This window comes from Monodelphis domestica, chromosome 3 (assembly GCF_027887165.1).
Source record: "Monodelphis domestica isolate mMonDom1 chromosome 3, mMonDom1.pri, whole genome shotgun sequence".
In the NCBI taxonomy this organism is placed as follows: domain Eukaryota; kingdom Metazoa; phylum Chordata; class Mammalia; order Didelphimorphia; family Didelphidae; genus Monodelphis; species Monodelphis domestica.
Genome location: NC_077229.1, coordinates 459139076 through 459160124, shown reverse-complemented (window position 1 = coordinate 459160124; position 21049 = coordinate 459139076). Strand labels below are relative to the sequence as shown.

The 21049-nt window shown below is 37.6% G+C and overlaps 1 protein-coding gene and 1 long non-coding RNA gene across 3 annotated transcripts in view; one reads left to right on the top strand and one right to left on the bottom strand.

Annotated features, from left to right (window-relative positions):
* HAPLN1 (hyaluronan and proteoglycan link protein 1) overlaps positions 1-21049 on the top strand; it is an 89880-nt gene that overhangs the window by 32422 nt on the left and 36409 nt on the right. The window contains exon 2 of one of the 2 annotated variants that reach the window (XM_007487344.3): positions 19510-19635. In XM_007487344.3, the coding sequence (XP_007487406.1) occupies positions 19536-19635 (100 nt within the window). In that variant the 5' untranslated portion in view covers positions 19510-19535. Of the gene's footprint in view, positions 1-19483; positions 19636-21049 lie in introns of both variants that reach the window. The other variant, XM_056824615.1, reaches the window with a different exon arrangement.
* On the bottom strand, positions 17863-20649 carry LOC107651778 (uncharacterized). The gene is made up of 2 exons (XR_001628797.2): positions 20102-20649; positions 17863-19163 (listed from the first exon to the last, which is right to left on the bottom strand). It is a non-coding gene; the product is annotated as an uncharacterized LOC107651778 (long non-coding RNA).

Sequence of the window (21049 nt, the reverse complement as noted above, 5' to 3'; positions counted from 1 at the left end):
ATGTAGAAAAGACTCAAAGATTTTTGCTGAATAAATGAATAGAGATTGTATCTATTTATAATATTTTTAAATATCTTTGATTTGATCAGACAAAATGAACCCCCTCAGTCAATATGGCTTTCATATATGTTAAAATAATGAGTCTCTGACACATGCATCAAGAAAACTAGCATTATGCCAAGGATAGATAGACACCAGGCAATATGGAAAACTGGAAGACTTACAGTAAGCCTTTAATTAATGCTTATTTACTATATGCACCTGAAGTGTTCACTATCATGGAAAACATTCTGCTCAAGAACCAGAACACTGTACACAGTAATAGCAATATTGTGGAATGATCAAGTGTGACAGACTTTGCTAATAAAAGCAATAAATACAATGATCCAGAACAATTATGAAGACATGTCAAAGAATACTATCCACCTCCAGAGATAGAACTATTGGAGTAGGAAACCAGATGAAAACATATGATTTATCACTTGTTTATTTGGGTATATGATTTGGGGTTTGGGTTTTATAAGATTATAACTTGCAAAAATGAATAATATGGAAATATATTTTGTGTGATAATGCATGAATAACCAAAATTGAATTGCTTGCCAGTTCCCGGAGGTGAAAGGGAAGAAGAGAGGGAGACAATGTGGATCATATAACTTTGGAAAACTGATGTGGAAATTTGTTTTTAAATTTTTTTAATAAAATAAATTGCAATTATGACAAGAGAAAGAAATGAAAAGTATTAACATAAAACATTTCTTCCCAAAATTCAAGTGAAAGATGGATGTCTTGCCCGATAGCAAGGCTTTGAAATTGATGATTGCAACAATCCCTAGAGCAACCTCTTCAGTGAAATTCACAGAAATCAGAATAAGTTGGTCTTACTATGCACAGTGGAGATAGATTAAGGAAACATACATACATTTTGAACAAACTAGCTCGAAAAACAACTCATCAAATTAATTATATTAATGTATTTGTTATATCATTGATCGTTTTATTTATGAGCAAATAGAACATTGGGAGGCACAAATAGTTGCATCAATGGAAGAAATCAGAGGGCCATCCAAGTGTAGAATGGTCTCCCTTATTGCATTCTGGATAGTAAACCAAGGGAAGATAGGAACCAAATGTGGAAAATAAGTAAAGTTTCTTTCCTGTGCCCAGATACTCAGGCCACCCACTTGAACACCAGAAAATCCATTACAGAGTACCTCCACAGCCCACCGCTGAGCTCTAGATCTTTGCTTCACCACTGGAACTTACCAGTTCTATGTCCTTTGGCTTTAGAGCTCTGCTCTGTGATGAACTTATTCAAGTGAAGGTGTTAATGGCTTTATGAATTTCTTCTCCCAGAAAACAATTTTAAAGGGGGCCTTCTAAATCCTGAGGAGAGGCATTTTCTGGATGGTGGAAGAGAAATTTGGGAGCAGGGGGACATTTAGTATGCTCTTTAAATATTTACTGAATGAATGAATGGAATGTAGGTGGATATTTGTTCTTTATACAAAGAGAGAGCCCATGTTTGCCTTGGGAAATTAGTTCTTGCCCAAAACAAAAGATTATGGTTACTATTACTTTATGTGAGCTATTTTCTTCTCCTTTGAATCTCTAACTCTTCAATTCTACTATCTTGTTTCTGTAAAAAAAAAATTATGGTTTTATTCAACTCCTTTGTACCATAAAGGTTAAATATTGACTTAGTTTTAAAATGTGATATAATACATGAAACACATGAAAAAGTGATTTGTTTATTTATATTTATTTTGTTAACTCTTAATAATTACAGGTAGAATCTCCTTTGGTCATACTCAAGAGTGTTATGAGTGAAATATGGTTGAGGGAGGCGCCCCCATAGTGTTACCCATGATTTACTCTACTTTCACTCCTTAGCCTCAGAATTCAGGCAGTAGCAACAGCAAATCACTAGAAGGGGTAGCTTCATGTGGTCTTACACAGGCTTTCACCAAAGCACAATGGTCAAATGGGCTAAATGACTTTCTCAGAGAGGAAGCCATAAAAAGGTAGAGCAATATTGACTAAGTAACTTCATCCATGCCATTAGCTTCATAGCACTGGGTGAAGTTGCTACGCCACCATGAGGCTCTCCCATGAGGTGAGAGAAGCTTCCTTTTTAAGTGTTGGAAAGGAGTCCTAGGAGAAGAGAAATCCATAAAACCTGAGGGAGACCAGATTGTGACCTGTGACAAATGCAGTCTCACTCTTTCTCCTACCTACCTACCCAGCATTACACCTTCCTCATCTTTCAACTTTCCTTCTCGTTCCCTGTTTTTAGTATCCAGTGGGAATAGGTAAGAGAAGTCTCCCAATGACTCCAAAATTTGAAAGCCACTTCTTTAGACTCAACATGAATCCTTATTCTTTCTCTCAACTTAGACAGCTCTCTCTCTCTCTCTCTCTCTCTCTCTCTCTCTCTCTCTCTCTCTCTCTCTCTCTCTCTCTCTCTCTCTCTCTCTCTCTCTCTCTTAATTTTGACCTGATTGTATTTCCTAGTACTTGCAAGTCAAACAAACTCTCCAGTAGACTAGCAGGTTTCAAAATGCAGTAAGGACATAGCAGATTCTAGCTGGAGTCTAACTTCTGAAGTTCATTAACCACAGATTCAAGGACTCTGCTAGAAAATCCCCAGAGTTCCTGTGTAGAGACTGAGATAGTGTGGTGCTCTCCTAGATATCCCCAGATTTTCATTCAGGTGAAGGTAACAATCTATGTTGAGAAGCCAAGTCTATTTCCCACGTGGACCACATTTCCTCCATGTTCTGCATCTCTGCCTTTTCTGCCTACCTACCAGCAACAAAGCCTGCCTCCTTCTCTCTGCCACTCTCACCTGTCCTGCCCTCCTCCAAGCACCAATGTACAACATCTCCCTCATGGGACAGTCCATGGTGGCCTCCAGGGCTTCTTGTCTCAAGTCTTCTGGGTTTTTCTGGTAGGTGAATATTCAGGGTGCTGCAGGGATGTGTTCTGGGATTACTGCGGTGTGTGTAAGGTTAATTTTCTGTACACGGCCAGAGCACTGACCCATTTCACATCACATTTGTTGCTTGTAGAGGTACCTAAGGCATCTATGTAGTCCATGGATACAGCACTTGACCTTGAGTCAGGAAGACAAGTTAAAATCCAGGTGCAGACAATTGTAAAATGAGGATAATAATAGCACCCATCTTCCAGAGTTGTTGTAGATCAATAAGATAATATTTATAATGTGCTTAGCACAATGCCCAACACATATGACTTGCACAATAAATGTTTATTCCCTTTCGTTATTCCCCTTCTTTGTGACTTCCTCAATTTTCCTCTCTCAGTTCTGTCCATTGTCAGTGACTCTGCTTCTTGCTGCATTCGTTATCATTTCTGCTCTTTATCTTCAGTCTCTCCCGTTTTCTTCTATTTTCATTTTTTCATTCTTTCTCTTCCTACTGCTTCTTCTGTTTATCTATTTTGATACCAATGAAGGATAGACTTTATAATTCTTCCTGACCAATAAGAACATGTCTGTGATCTTACTCTTGGCATGAAAATTCTCTCCTTTGATCCATATAGGGAATTCATCTGAAGCCATATAGTCTTATGGAGATACCTCGTGAACCAAAAGGTTAATTTATTTATCCTTGGTCACATAACTACATAATTAGTGACAGTACTTGAATCCAGATGTTGGTGACTTTCTAAAGGTCCTTTCTAAACAGAAGGATGTCCTTATTTACTTGAAACAGTATACATGTTCCAACTCTTTGACTTCTCTTGCCTTTTAATATTAATTTGTGTTGCCCTATCAATAATTCTTATAGGTCAAAAGTTCTTTGAAGATCTGCTAGAATTTCAAGCCTTACTCAATAATTTTTCATGGAAAAATCATTATCAGCAAGTAGATTATTAAGAGGAAGTGAAACAGTTTTTGCCAAATTTTCACATGTGAAGTCAGTCATTGGTTTATTTCTCCCTTCTTTGCTCTATCTTTTCTTCATATACCCCCTAGTCATCCAACTGGAGAAATTCCCTCTCATTCTTCTCTTGTGGTTCCCAAGGCACAATGGACTCATTGGCCCTTTTCACTCAGCCCTTTTAAAAGTCATCTCTTGTGCCCTGTCCTGGAAGTACCAGATTTGTTTTACCTTTCAAGGTGATATCAAATGACTTAACCTGTGTTAATGTTCCAGTAGATGTGATTAGGCTCATCTTAACCTTCCCCATAATAGGTGGTATAATGGGAAAAGCAGTGGGTTAGGGTTAGAAGTTAGAAAACCTGGATTCTAGTCCTGATCTTGCTACTCACTGACTTTAAGACTTTGCTTTTCAGGCCTTGATTTCCTCATTTGTAAAATGAGTGTGGTATAGACTAGATACCTTCTGAGGTCCCTTCCAGACCTCATGATATTTGGTCATTTTAAAGGTGGTCTTTTGGAAATAATACCATCATTTTTGCCATCTTAACAGTAGATTGAGTGATGATGTTAATAGTAGGAATTAAGACTGGAAGGAAGGGCAACAGCATGTCAGATCAGTGAGAATAATATTCTTGTATGTGTGTTCTTAGTTCATTTGATTACAGCAGCCTGTGTTCTTATTCTGCTATAATCCAATGAATCAAGAACACATATATATGTAGTATATACAGAGCTATGGTTTAAAGTTTAAAACTGATTTTAAAAGCTGTATTCTTAGAGCACAATGTTATAGAAATAACATTTAAGAGTTCGAAGGATCTCTGAATATCCCATATTCCAACTCCCTCATTCTAAATAAAGGTGAAGAAAGATGAAGAAACTGACAAACTGAGATGTGGTCTTCCCAAGGCAATATAAGCAGTAAGGAACAGAACCAGGATTAGAATACATCTCCTCTCACTCCAAAGCGATCCTCTCTCATGACTTTTTTGGGGTAAGGGGAGGGGTTAATTGGATGGGGTTTTTTTATTTGACTCAATGACTAAATAACAGTTTTGTCTCCACTTTTGGTACTGTGTAGACCCAGACTTAGTGACTGGCAGCAAATATTGTTATTTGTAAGCCACTAAATTGAATTCTGCATGAGATCATATTTTGAAATAGGACATGGACCAATAGTAAACCTGATTTGAAATCTTGGAAAATATCTTAAAAGTGACAGCCAAAAGAGTTTTGAGACAACATTAGACAGAGAAAAGAAAGAGGAATTTTCTGCTGTTACGAATCATTATTCTAATTGGAGTTATTTTTACTTTCAATCTTAATTTGGCACAATTAAATAACTTCGCAAACCATTGGCAATAACACTTTGTATGTCTGCAGTGTTCAGTCAGAATCCAGAGCTGGGGATAGATACATGTTTTTTTCTACGCCTTCATACAAAATGGTCACTGGTCGGAATCTGTGTGAGTTGCCTGATTGTTGTTACTTATAAGCTAACTTAGAATTGCTTGCATGGTGATTCAGATTAAATCTTGGGGTGTTTTTTCTGATTGAATTATCTTAGTGTCAGAACAATGATGCCACGAAAAGCTGGAATCTTTTGAAATGTTTTTGACATTTGTTATTATTTCACCCAGTGCTGTCATGTTTGAGCATCAGCTGGTAAAAGTTTGAAATGTCTAATAATTGCCTTTATGTATTTTTAGTTGAATTGATTATTAAAACATTTTATTTACTTGAACTTGAAAGATTGAGAAGATAATTTAAATCAATAATAGTGTAATTAATTTTCTGGGATGTTTGTCCAGAAAAAAATTACTCCTCAAAAATGTTTATGCTAAAAAAAATTTAATTGTGTATTTAATATGAAATGGCATTGGAGATTTATATGAATATATACATACATGAGCTAAATTTGAAAAGACTTTAGAAGAGGAAGTCACTTACACTTTACAAATAAAGAAGGCAGATATAATTTCTTTTTCCTGCATGTCTAAATTTCAGAGAATGGATCAAATGGCTACTCTCCTTCCTTTCAGCCTCCCAGACTTTTTCTTTTTTTTTACTAGTTTAAACCAATGTAATTTAGAAAAGGGGTAATTTTCTTTGATTTGTCTCTGCTCTGTTTTGGGTTAGTATTTTTCCACATTTCTAAAACAACCCAATAGCAATCCAAAAGTCCTTGGAAGCAGCTCTCTATGCTTCTTCTTGCCCTGTCTCTTGATGTTTGAGATGAACTGTAGCTATCTCACTTTGTTGTTGAAAATTGCATCTCTAAATGCACCAAGCTCTTTAACATGCATGAGTTTAAGCTTGACTTAAATTGAAAGTCACTTGGGAAGAAATCCTGTCGACCTTTATAGAGCCATTAATAGCCTGCCACATTCCCTGTCAGTCTTCATGAAACATTTATTATTACAGATAATGGCAAGCAGTCACTTCATTTTATGCATTCTGGAAAAAAAAAACACTTTAAGTCTAATTTTATTGTTATTGGGTGTAGGCCTTTGTGGTAGATACTACTAAGATCCTGGTCTATGGAGTCAGACCAGAGAAAATCTCTGAAAGTATATATCTTTCATATGAAGTCCTATATGGGAAACATATTTCTCATTCATTTTAGAAGAAATAATATTTGGTGGAAGAACTCTTAAATATCTCTCTTTAGAAAAGGAAATGAATTGAGTCCTGGAACAAAGAAAAGTTGACAGTAATAAATTGTTGTAGTCTAAATTATCCCAGGCACATGGATTTATTAACTTTCCTAACACAAGTTTCCTTAGCAACAAGAAGTATATAATTTGGTTGTTCACATACCGTCAATATGCTATGTCAGCATCTAGCATATGTAGCTACAAAGAAATTATAGATTAGGCTGAGAAATAGAAGAGCTGTTTATTTGCATTCTTAAAGAGTTTGTCATATTTTAGGAACAGTTGAAGAAAAAATTTTGTTTTAGTGAATGTTTCTATGCCATTGATGAAAATGATCTTTTTGCACTTGCCAGGAATGCATATTAATTGCATTAAAATATGCTATTCAGATTGTTTCGTGTCTGTACTTTAAGGTTCTGTGATTCCAACAGTGGTTGATAATGTTCGATTAATAAGTTTCCATTCATAGAACATCCATTTAAATGGTACCTTATGTACATTACATCATGTGATCCTCAGACTGATCTTGTAATGTAGGAAGCACAATATATGATCCCCATTTTATAGATAGAATCTGGAGCTCTGAGAGTTTATAATTTGTTCAAGGGCACAAAACCAGAAGTGATAAAGTTGAAATTTAGACCTCAAAAGCCATTTTTTGTTCTGTTTTGTTCTGCTTTGTAAATGCTAGCAAAATTCATTCACATAAAAGGTGAACCTTTGCAAAGCAATACAGGCTTATTTGAAATGACTCCTCCATGAGTCCAGTGGGACTGTGATCTCATATTGATTAGTATTCTTTCCAATGGTGCAGACTACAGCCCATCCATATCTGCTTCCTCTGTGTAAATCTTGGCTATTACCTATCTCCATAAATTGGCCTTAGAGAAGCCTCTAACTGTTCTGGGGGAGGTGGAGTCTTCCTCAAATTCTCTTGGCATTCCAGGGATAACAAAAGGTGGTCTATTGATTATCACTTGCCAAATTTTCCCCCTTATTATGCATTTCTGTAATGACATCATTCATTTTTCTTCTTCTGCATGATTCACCATTTATAACTTATTGCACCCTGCTCACCACAACATTGTCCTTTGGGTGATCCTCGATGTCAGTCTTTTAGAAACAATGCAATTCCCAGACCCATGGCCATTCCACATTGCTATAGAAATATAGGTGATCAAAACATGGACTTTTGAGTTATGGAAGTGTTTTGGTTCATTAAAAGTACTGTAGAATTTTACCAGAGATTACTGAAAATATTGTAGTCATCATCAGCACATATTTATTAAATGCCACATTGCAGCATTGCTTTCTATTTGGTGAAGAGCAGACTGACTGCCAGAATTTTGGAGGGGACAGCTCTCTAAAATGCTGTTTCCTTAGAGTACCACTCCCTGTCTCATGCATACACAGAGAACAATGAACTCTGGAGCACACAGAAATAATCCTAAACTACTGTCATCATCACTACTATAGCCATGAATCTGGAAGTCACAGAACTCTTCTGCCAGCTATCATATTAAGATTCCAGCATAGGTTCCACAGGAAGAAGAAATATAAACAGAAAAAAATATGGTGACTTCCTGGAATGGGAGGGTCACTAGGCTGCTTAAGAAGGGACAAACTGGAGAAAATGGAGCACATTAAAATTACATATATGCTAGCAATGGAATTGGGCCCACTGGAGGCTATTATACTTTTAGCCTGGGTGATAAAAGAAGGAAGGAAGGAAGGAAGGAAGGAAGGAAGGAAGGAAGGAAGGAAGGAAGGAAGGAAGGAAGGAAGGAAGGAAGGAAGGAAGGAAGGAAGGAAGGAAGGAAGGAGGGAAGGAAGGAAGGAAGGAAGGAAGGAAGGAAGGAAGGAAGGAAGGAAGGAAGGAAGGAAGGAAGGAAGGAAGGAAGGAAGGAAGGAAGGAAGGAAGGAAGGAAGGAAGGAAGGAAGGAAGGAAGGAAGGAAGGAAGGAAAAGAAAAGGAAAGAAAAGGAAAGAAAAGATAGGAAAAAAGAAGATACATTTTGTCTCAATGAAGGAACAATCTTTTTACTACAGTTATGTAATCAGGAAATTGTCCTTTGGTCCAAATCTATGGCTGATTCAAAATAAGACGATTAGGCAGGTACCCCATTATTCTTCTGAGGGTATATATATACATTAACTAGCATCTGCTTGTGAAGTGGATGATAAGACAAAAAGAGAAAATTCAGTAAGAAATAGGTAATTTATTTTAACCTTAAATACATATCCCTACCCACTAGTCTACTCAGTGAAAATTGCAAATCCAACTAAGGGAATAAATAAAACATTGATTGAAGAATTCATCTCTCAAAAACTAATTCAAAAAAGAAAGTTAAGAGTTCTTATAGATTTATAATTTTGCATCTCACAACTTTAATTTATTGAATAATAAGCAATAAAAACAAAAAAATTAAATATTTATTGTTATATTTTTCAGTTTTTAAGAAAGGGGGTATATAACATTATTATAAAGATGGCTTAGGGGAGCAAAATTAATACTATCATTATAAATTAATCAAAGGAATTGCTGATCAAGCTGAAGCTTGAGCAAGCTTCAAGGAATCTATTGAAAGGATGAAGGGCTTATCCCAAATATTAGTCTATCTCCTAGAAGACTAGTTGCTATCAACAACTAGCAAAGAATCATAAGTTACTTATAATATTGTAAAAAACAAGCATCATTGCTCTATTTTCTTTAAAAATTTATGAAATAATTTGTAAGAATAGCTAGACCACAAATGCTTAGTAATAAAGAAAAGATGTATGAGAACCTTGATAAGAAAAAATATTCAAGATAAATTAACAATAAAAGAGAGGTAGAGTGAGGTAGAAAAACAACAGGGCAAAAGAAACATATGAGAAGAAAGAGAACAAAGAGAAAAGAATAGAAAATGAAGTAGGAAGAGAAAGAAAGGGAAATTATGGAGAGGAGAAAGGAGAGAGGAGAATCTCTTTTTGATGTTGGACACTTACTGGCCACCCTCCTCCTTCTGTATACCTTCTGGTTCCTGGGTTTTCCTGATACTCTTCTGTAGGGGCTCTCACCCTATCTTTCTGATCAACCCATCTCAATATCCATTAAAGCATCATGCGTATAGCATTTCTTCTAAGTGGTATATCCCTGGGTTCTGTTATGGTCCCTTTGCTCTCCTCTCTCAGTTCCCATTATTTCAACTTTCATTTCTGTTTAGATGACTCTCAAATTTACAGCTTTCACTTCTCTTCTGAATAACAGTTCCTCATCTCCAACTGCTCAGGAGGCATCTCTGCCCAGGATGTTCCTTAGCTAAGATAAGTGAAGTAAAATCAACAAGCATTCATTAAACACCTACCATAGACCCAGAACTCTGCCAAGCAAAGAAATGCACAAAACAGTCCCTGCGTTCAAGGATTTCCAATCTCGGGGGATAGAATCTCCCTTAGAGGACATAATATGTAAACAATTATGTACAAATAAGGTGTATAGGATACTCAACACATCTACAACATAACTCATTCTCTGTTCCCTTAAACTTTATCCCTCCCCCTAACTTCCCTATTTCTTTTCAGGGTACCACTATTTTTTCCTCCACCCAGGTTCATAGTCTACATGTTAACTTCAAATTTCCATTTTCATCCTTCCTTATCTATTTAATTGCCAGGTTTTGTCAATATTCCCTCCTCAATATATCTCTCATTGTTCCTTTCTCTTAGCATACACCATAACATCATAGTTCAGGCCCTTGTAACTTCTCACCTAGGCTATGGCAATATTCCCCTAATTATTCTCCTTGTCCATTTTTTCAGTCCTGCCAAATTGTTATTCATGGATCACAAGTCTGGCCATATCAGTCCCTGTCTCAAATCTTCTAATGACTCCCTGTCACCTTTAAGACAAAATGCAAGCCCTTCTGTTCAGCATTTACAGTTCTTCATGATATGGCTCCAACCTATCTTTCTAGACTGAAGAAGTAAAATTATTGGGACCTTTTGTGCACATATTCACATCTAGCTTAGCAACCCCTTAAAATGCCCTTCTTTACCACACAGGCTGTGGATAGGAAATAATCATGGAATACTGCAATGTTCTAAAGTATAAAATAGGACTCTCCATTACAAATGCAAAAGCAGATTCACAAAACACACATCAGGCAAAGCACACCCCAAATGCTCCAAAGAATGTGGCTCCCATTGGCCAGATCCTCATTACATTTAGAAGATAGGGAAAGGCTAGGAACTACATGTGATTTCATTAATAGAGAAGATCCCCTGGAGAGGAACACTTTCTACCAATATAGGTTGGCACCTTCTCTGCCCCTTCTAGTCTCCCTAAAGCATTGAGAGTGGTTTAAATAAGGTCACATAACCAGTTTGTGAGAGAAACAAGACTTGAATCCAAATCTTCCTGGTTCTAAGAACAGGCAGTCATGCCTTCCTCTCTAGCTTTTATAATAAAAGACAGAATATCTTAACCTTTTGTGTGTCATGGACCCCTCTGAAAATTTGGTGAAGGTTGCAGATGTTTTCATAAGATATATTTTTAAATGAACAAAATGAGGTACATTTTATTAAGCAGGAATGAAAATCATATTGAAATATATAGAGCTATCTACATTTACCTATAAATCTATACCTATATCTAACTCTATCTCCATCACTATCATCTCTATCATACATATCGTTTTACCTGCATCTTTATCATCTAATTATCTATAACTGTCTATATCTCCTGAACCTCTATCATTGGATCTAAATGTCTACATCTATCTATAGCATCTATATCTTCTATATTTATATCATCTATCTATATCTAACAATCTATAGCATTTATATCTATACTAATCATCTAAATGTCTATATTTACATCTTCTAAACCTTTATCTTTATCATCTAAATGTCTACATATACCTATACCATCTATATCTTCTGTATTTCTATCTTTATCATCTCTCTTTATCATCTACTTGTCTTTATCTAGGGGGCATCTGGATGGCTCAGTGGATTGAGAGTTAGGTTTAGAGATGGGAGGTCCTAGGTTCAAATCTGGTCTCAGACACTTCCCAGCTGTGTGACCCTGGGCAAGTCATTTAATCCCCATTGCCTAGCCCTTACCACTCTTCTGCCTTGGAACCAATACACAGTATTGATTCTAAGACAGAAGGTGAGGGGTTAAAAAATAAATAAATGTCTATCTATCTGTATCTTCTATATTGATCTATCATCTAAATGTCTACATCCCTATCTTCTATGTCTCTATCTTCATCATCTCTACCTTTATCTTCTAAATATCTATCATCTATATCTGTATCTGTCATCTATCTATATCTGTCATCTATATCCACATATATACTTATATCTATCTCCGTCATGTATATCTATATCATTTCAAGTATCTCTATCTATGCTTTCAAAGCCCTCAATTGATTGTTGACACTTCTTTCTTCAGCTAGGGGACACAGTGTTTTGAGTTGTTAAATCTCTTTGACTCCTGCCACCAACTAGCTGTTTGACTTTAATTAATTCATTTAATTTCAGATTCAGTTTCTTTATCTGTAAAATGAAAATGACAATAGTCCCTACTTCTAAGGTTTTTGTGAGGACCAGACAATGGTATTTACAAGGCTTTGCAAATCTGAAAACTTTACAAATACTAGCTAGGTGGAGTCTCCCATCAGCACTTCCTCTTCTGCCAAGAGAATTTGCTTTCCCAGTCTACATGGAACCTATTATTCCTTGTTTTTGTTCTTTGTCTTCCTTCCTTTCTCTCTGTCTCCAAACCAGGGCTAGAAGCTTTCTCAAGAACAAACTCAAAATGCTTCTTCAACTGCTGCTCAATGACATCTCTGAACTGTGATCATTCCTGACTCTGCTACCCTCTAGCAGTTGCCATTCTATTCATATGTTTGCTCCTTGTGGAGCTATTTGCTTAAGTATTCTCAAGGTGTTTTAGGTGACTTTTACTACCTGTACTTTATGCTCCTCATAGACAGACTATTTTCCTTCTGTTTTATACTTACTTATCATGTATAATATACAGAGACAATGTGTTATAGTGACTAAAGTACCTGCCTCAAGGTTAGGAAGACCTGGATTCAGGTTCTGCCCAGACCCAGACTAGCTGGGTAAAGTCACTTAATCTCCCAGTGCACCAGGCTACTCTCAAAGATTATAGAATTCACACAATGAATGAAGCGGCATTGATGAAAGGAATTTCCCCACATGGGATTTCCCTGTACACATGAATGGAAATCACAGGCCCAATTCCTGTTCTGTCCATTATACAACAGTCCTTTCCACATATCACATGTCCCAAAGATGTCTTTTTGAGATAAAAATTATTTTATATTATATATATATTTATATATGTATGCATAATGTTATTTATATAATTCATTATATTATAGATTGAGGAATTTTAGATGAAGAATTATAGATTAGAAAATTGATGACCAGTCAATGGAATTCATTTGCTAAAGGTTATATAGCTCCTTAGTAGCAGAGTCAGAAGTAAAAAAGGTCTTTAGACTCAATTTGATCATTCTGTAGTGACTTTCCCAGGAGAAAATTACAAGGACTAAAATGCTGGGGATTTGAAAACTGGGCAGTAGGTGGGGCCTTAGTATCTGGGATGAAAAGTGGAAGGGGGCTTCATTTTACAGATGGGGAAAGTGAGGCCAAGAGAAGAGAGGAAGGCCTGAACTGTGCCTAACTGCTTATCATTATATGGTTCATAAAATCATTGGAACTAAGAAGTAGTACTAACCCTAGTCAGCATTCCATCCTACTCCTTCATTTCCTTATGAGGAAACTGACTTCCTTATTGAATAATTAATAACAATAGTAGTAGCTACCATGTAAGGTTTGCAAAAAATTTTAGATGTGCTCTCTCCCTCTCTCTCCCTTTCTTTCTCTTCCTCTTTCTGTCTCTTTCTCACTGTTTTTCTCTCTCCCTCTCTTTGTGTCTCCCTCCATCCCTGCTTCCCTCCCTCCTTCTGTTCCTCTCTCCTCCTTTCCCCATCTCTCTTTCTGTCTCTCTCTCTCTGTCTCTCTCTGTCTGTCTCTCTCTCTCTGTGTCTCTCCATCTCTCTGTCTCTCTGTCTCTGTCTCTGTCTCTCTGTCTCTTTCTGTCTTTCTGTCTCAAACATCTGTTATATCATTTGAGTCTTACAGCCACTCTCAGAGGTAGGGACTATTTATTATCCCCATTTTATAGATGAGGTATAGCAGATTTGATGACCTGCCCAGTCCAAGGCAAGATCAGAAATCATTTCTTTCTGACTCCAAGTCCAGCACCTATACTCTGTACCATCAGGTATCTAAGAAAAAGTCAATGGTTTTCTCAAGCAACAGATTCAGAATTCAAACCCAGGTCTTTTGTTTACAAATACAATGTTCTTTCTATTCTGCTTTGGTCATTTAGTCATGTCCAACTCTTCCTGAGTCCGTGGACAATATTATTCCTGTGGTTTTCTTGGCACTAGTACTGAAATGATTTGCTTTTTTCCTTCTCTGCTGGACTAAGGTAAACAGGGTTAAATGACTTGCCTGTGGTCACAGAGCTAGTAAGTATCTAAGGTTAGATTTGAACTCAGGTCTTCCCAATTCCAGACTCAGTGTTCTATCCACTGAGCCATCTAGCTACCCCACTTTACACTAGGCTGTGGTGTACATGCATATCATTTTCCATTGGCTATGACTTGATTAGAGCTTTATTTCCATTTGGGTATTCAGTTGGAAAATTGTTTTATTTTTTAATACTATTCTTACTATTTTATTTTGAGCGTGAAAGGAAACCTTTCCTTTGGCCTTTTTTGGAAAGCATATCATAACACTAAATAATGCAAACTATAAGATATTTCAATAGAGTGACTTATGACTAGAAATTATAATTCAGGCATTCCCATGAGCTTATGTAAAGGTCACCTAACACAGCCCCTTCAGAATGGAGAGCATCATTACTTTCTAGAATTGACTCTGAAGATCCATGTTTTATAGATAGTAGAATGAGTTGAATAAAGCCCGGTATGTGGGGCTTTGAAGTTCTGGTGGTTTTTGGTTTGTTTTTTTTACTTTAGGTGGGCCATTGGATGGTGTCTTGCCAAGCTAGCAAAGTCCATTCCAAATCTGTCTTCCCAGGACAGATTGTTGGCTATATGGAGCACTTACAAAGTGTTGACTGATAAATGATTTCACTCAGTGCAAAACATTTACTTGATTTATAAACTTCATTTGGCTCTTAAAAACCTATTGAAGATTTTCTCTTCTGTGTGTTCTCTCTCCAAGACGATGTTATTATCACCTATTCTGAAGTAAGAATGATATTGTAAGCCAGAGAACAGCTCTGCTATGAAAATAGCAGGCGTCAGACTAACTTTGCATACATAGAAAAGAAGTGTTTTTTCTCTGGATGATGTGTGTGGATGCTCACACATTAAGGTAACAAACATTATTAATCTCACTGAAAAAAACGGTGCCAAAATTATATCAATCTCTGTGTTTGTGCATAGATGTGTGTAAGTGGCACAGTAGATAGAACTCTGGAATCAGGAAAATCTGAGTTCAGATACAGCCACAGACACTCATTAGTTGTAAGACACTGGGCAAGTCGCTTCACCTTGTTTGACTCAGTTTCCTCATCTGTAAAATGAGCTGGAGAAGGAAATGACAAACTACTCCAGTTTTTTGTTTTTTTTTTTGTCCAGAAAACCCCAGATGGGGTCTCAAAGAGTCAGACATGATTAAAATGACTGAATAACAACAAGTGTGTGTGTGTGTGTGTGTGTGTGTGTGTGTGTGTGTGTGTGTGTGTGTGTAATTACTGGGCCTATGGTTTCATTAGGATAGAGATTTCCCATGAAGAAATTCCTTACTAAAGCAGAAAAGCACCTGCCTGGCAACTTAGGGTAACAAGGGGACTTAGGTAGGGCTAGTGTGTCAGAGACAAGACTTGAACCCTAGTTTCCTCTGCAAAAACAGTATCTAGTATACTAGGCTGCTTCTCTCACCTTGTTGTTGTAAGGATCAAATGAGATAAGAAATAGAAAAGCACTCTGACAGTGTACAAAGAGAAGCTCTAATAAAACATCTTTCTGTCAATGGGATTCTACAGACATTTATTAAGTGCTCAGTAAAGCACTGTAAAAAAGAAAGATCAAAGTCTTTCATATATGCTCTTATTCTGACCCCACTAAATCCTTGTGAGATAGGGTTGACATTAATGCCATTTTACAGATAAAGATGCAAGACAAAGAGCAGCATTCACAGAGCTAGTGAGAGGCAGAGCCAAGAATAAAGTCTATATATATTTGGATTCAAGAAGACTGGATTCTTACATTAATTAGTTGTTTGACTACGGACAAATCACCTAAACTCTCTGAGCCTCAGTTACCTTATCTGTAAAATGGAGACAGTATAATTGTGCCTATTTCACAGGATTGTTGAGTAGAGTAAATGAGATAATGTATTTAAACTGCTTAGAAATCATATAAATATAGCCTATTAGTATTATATTCTCATTCTGCCATGCTCTCTTTCCTCTGCCTATTGGTGAACTCTCAGCAGAGTTCTAATTCCTTCATCTTATGGATTAATACTTGATCCATGAATTTTAAAGAAACCACAACAGTGACCAAATATATCAATTATAAATTTATTAACCATTTAATTATAGCCTTAGCTACCAGGATAGCCCAGCTTCAGTCCTCCTTCTAATCAGGCTGATGTTTCCTTCTGCCCACTTCCGTCCTCATCCTTCTTCTATCAGGCTACTAAACTAAGTTAAACTAAGTTCTGAAGAGGGCAAAGTTTGACTTTATCACAGTCCCTCTTCTTTTATCTTTATTATCCTCTCTGACCTCAGGCTACTCATTTGCTACTCAGTTAGCAGAGTCACCTCCCCCATATTGACTGCCTAAAAATTTCTGTCCTCCCTGGGCAAAACAGCACACTTCAAAAGTTTACCTCCTTGTTCTCTACCATTAAAACATCCCATCTCTCACTTGACTATCTGGAGAAAGAAAGCAGCTTATAAACTAAATCCAACTAAGGTGCAAATACATGATAATAGCTTTTGTGTTATCCCTTCCTTGCTGTATTTTGATTTTAAAATATGACTATTAAAAACTCAATGGAATGATTCTCTAATGGTGCCATTTCAGACATCGAAGTGAAGAAGATATTAGGGAATAAGAGCAACTTTTTGGTAGCTATTGAGTCATATTATGGAGATCATACTCTTCCCAACAGAACCTGCAAGTCATGCCTCCTATCATCTCTCAAGCTTTTCTCATGTCCTTACCCTTTCCCAGTGCACCCTTTCTCCTCTTCAACTATCTAAGTCCTATATTTCCTAACTCAAATATTTTCAAATTCCATATTTCCAACTCAAATCTTATTTCTTCATGTATCATTATCTTTGGAGTTTGTTTGGGGGTGGGGTAAGCAGAGGAGAATTGGGAGTGGGCTATATAAAGTGGATATACTGTAAATTTTAGGAAGCCTAGCCCCATAACACTGAGTCCAGTTCAGGGCACACTGCCTAACACATAGTCAATGAGCACAGAGTAAGGCAATAAGTGCCTGTTAATTTTGTGGTAGCATCCCTATTCATGAAGATCAATAGCCTTTTATGTTCTTGATCAATTTGTCAAGTCAATTTCTCAATATCTCAGTCTACTCACTTATAAAACGGGGATAGTAATATTGGTACTATCTGTACCTCTCAGAGAGAGTGTGTTGATATCTTATCTCTGACTCACTGATTAAGTCATATAACCTCTCATTGCCCCCAAGCAACTCTTTAGATGTGGAGTAATTTATTTTGTGTGTATTAGGCAAGCATGCCTGCCATGGACCTCTTGGGAATCAAGTAAAACTGTGAATCCCTTCTCAAAATAATATTTGTTGCATACCTTCATATTTGATGGTGTCAGTAAAAGGTTATTGAAAATAAAGATGTAATTTTGTTTCCCATTCTAGTATATGGACTGCTGAAATCTATCCACAGACATCTTGCTTCTTGTATATGTTACTGATGAATTGTTAGATCTGTATCACTGGGGGAAGATTTCACCCAGGGAGCTCACAAAAGGCAAAGTCCAGGTCCCATCCGTCACCTGACAGGGTTGTTGTAAGGCTCAAATGAGGAAATGTATGTAAAATACTTTGTGAGCATTCAAATGTGCTATATAAATATTGGTGGTATTAGTTATATTTTATTTTGTACTTTGGTGGTGTCTGTGCTTGTAATCCCCTGCTAGAATGTAACCTTCACTAGGACAAAGCAAGACTTATCACCCTAGTCTACACATGGTAAACAAAATTTAATTAAAAATTTTAGTGAATTAAATTACAACAAATAATAGAACTTTTCAAAAAGGAACATGCAGATTAAACATTTGAAAATGGAACTAATTGATTCTACAAAATAGGTAATATTCTGAAGCTGGCACACTTAATCCTCTGAGAAAATCTATCGTTGACTTCATTATTTAACTTCCATTTCTATTTAGCTGGGAGGATAAACATTCTCAAGTCTTTAAGTAGAAGGAAGTCTCAGAAACAATCCTCTACCTACAGCAGGTATTAAATAAGTATTCATGAGATTGGCTTGCATTATAGAAGAAAATTTTGGGACTTGATTTAGCCCAAAGAGAAGCCTGAAGAATCTTCTGGGCAAGTATCATTGCCATATCACTCTTGATTCTAGAGGCATACTTGGGCGGAACTCTAGGAATCCACTCTTCTAACTTAATATGTGTCCCTTAGAATTGAGAGTTCTTGGGGAGAAAAAAAAAGAACTACAGTTTAGCCCTGGATGAATTCTTTTTGAATAGAAATTATATTCTTATGACTGCATGACATGTGAGAAAAAAGCAGAAGGAAGTCTCCTGAGTGTGTTTCGACTTTTATATTCCACCAGAAGATTTTCACCATGCCCCCAAAAGACAAATAGCCCACCATTTTGCTAATTCGAGATGAGTTTTAGTAATAAGATTGGGTGGGGGAGGAGTAGAAGTCCCCTTTCTTTATGGCTGTCAGTGTCATCAAAAAGAACAATACAGAGTCTGCCCCTTCTGTACCACTTTGGTTATTGTACTTCTTGATCCATCCCAGGTCTTCATTTGCCTAATTACTCCTGCCAGCCTGGCAGAGATTTTCCCTGCAGCCGCAGCTCTGCTCACTGCAGAGACCCTACCTGGCACACACACCAAGTTGGTGCGTCAGCATTTTAGGTAGAAATGAATGAAAAATCAATCAGGGCAGCTGCAGTGGCAGCATGCACAAGTCCAGTCTAATTTGGGCATGATTTCTCCAAGCGTTCACCATAGCCTCAGTCTTTAAGATGGTAAGTGGATTTGTGATGAAAATGTGCTGCTTCTCCTTTTGTCCTCTTTCCCACTTAGCTCCAGCTAACTTAGCATCCCGCCTAAAGAGTCAGCTAAATACACTGGCCAGATTTATGGAGAATGTCATGCAAATATGATGCACTTGCCCAGGCTTTCTGTTTATTTCTCCATCAGACTAGGTACTAAATGTGCAAGCATAGGCTGACCACGTTGTTTTTCAATTGCATATGTGCCAGATCTGGAGCAGTTCAATCAAACCTGAAAGACAATAACAACACTGGATTTCAAACAGCACTTTCTCAGCACAGACCCATCCTGTTTGTTTAACTCCCTGCAACTCTGTGTGGAAAGCCCTGAATTCTGCATTCCCAGATGTATACACTTCTGCAAAGAGAGAGTTAACCACCATTTGTTCTCTGGCTTCTCCCACTGAGAATGGGGGGGCTGAAGTTGGGAAAGCTGCAGTCTTGGGCTCTCCTGTAACTTTCTGAGCAGATTGGGTTAACAGTTTTTATAGAGCCATTATAGGATGATAAGTTGTGCAGTGCAATCCTATAAAGGTTTCCCAATTTCACTAGGCTATTTGTATGTGCTGCCCTCACAGTGAAGAAGATTCTTGTGGCTGTCAAGATGAAGTGTCTCCTTTTTCTGGTGCTGATTTCCCTCTCCTGGGCTGATCATCTTACTGACAACTACACTCTGGAGCATGACAGAATTATCCACATCCAAGGTAAGAGACACATCATTTTGAGTCACTCAGAAAGAGTTGAGATGCTATTAACATGGCTTGATTTTCATTCCTGCTGCATTGACTCTTCTCCCCTTTACCCTTCCCCCCACTAGGATATATGGGACCCTCTCACCCCCACCCCCATCCCCAGCCTTTCCCCATTTGGTTGTTTTAGTCCTGAGAAGAAATAATAAAAGTTAGACAGCTTAATCCTATCCAAATCAGCAATAAGTTTGGTGCGATACTGCCAGACTTCTTAGTGTAACTCCTTTTTCCAGGTAGAAAAAAAGTGCCTGGAGTTTACTTCAGGGCATTTTAGTGGGGAATAGAGATGATGCAAGAATTAAACTCAGGAGATTCTGGTCTCAAAGAACCGAATGAAATGCTGGCTGACTAGCCACTTCAAAGGGGACAATGCCAAGGAAAATAAAGATAAGTAAGTTTAGGTACCGAAGAAGTAGCTTACCCCAGGATAAATGGGCCCCTCTCTAAAGCTCGGGTCCCCATATGCCATTCTATTGCCCCTGCGGGATCCCGGTGGGGTCCTGTGCGTCCTCCAGCTTATAGCTGTGGCAGGGTAGGAGGCTGCAGTACAATGCAGCTATTTTCTCAGTCCCAGCTTCAGATGAGGGTCATCCTGCCTGAGCAAAGTGGAGACACTTATGCAATCGGAACAGCAGAAGGAAAGGAGCTGGGGCTTCTTGCCTTTCCTCTCCAGGCTGACTCAGTAAAAAGAGGAGGAAAGCTGAGTTTGTCATTTTGCGAGGCGTGATCCCGTTTATTCTAACTGTGTGTTGATTCCGTTTGAGAGGCTTTCTGAAAGCAGGCAGTGCTTTGAGTTTTCAAAGAGGCACTAAGTTTTACGTCAAGGTCGCAAGGGTAGGCTTCGGGATGTGTGCTGCTTGTGAGAGAACTGGTGTTGTGAAGGTCGAATGAGAGCTGAAAGGGTCCTCTCTAACTTGGGAGCTCGGGGTAGTCTGATCACCCCCCCCAAAATCAAATCAAACAGGCATCCTCAATTTGACCCTGACTACCCATTGGGAATGCCTCTTGGCCAAGAACTTCCATTCTACGAGTTTCCAAGGCATTTTTTCCCAGAACTTTAAGAGGAAAATTATGTAACAGAAAATGTTACTTTTCTAGTTGCTGACTCAGCTCTTTCCTTTAAGGAATGCAGAGAATTCAAAGCTGTTTGCCTAACAGGCAGTTGGGTGACTGGAGACCAGATATGCAAAGAGCTTAATGCTAGGAAGCTGGGTCCCTTATCTTTTGGTCCGTCCCAGCTGGCCACACTCACAATCCTCAAAAGTGATAGATAGGTAAACTAAACTTCAGCAGAGATGGCAATTCTTTCATTCTATGTTGCCTTACTTAAATTGCACAAGATGTTGAAGAATATTATCCAACACCAAAA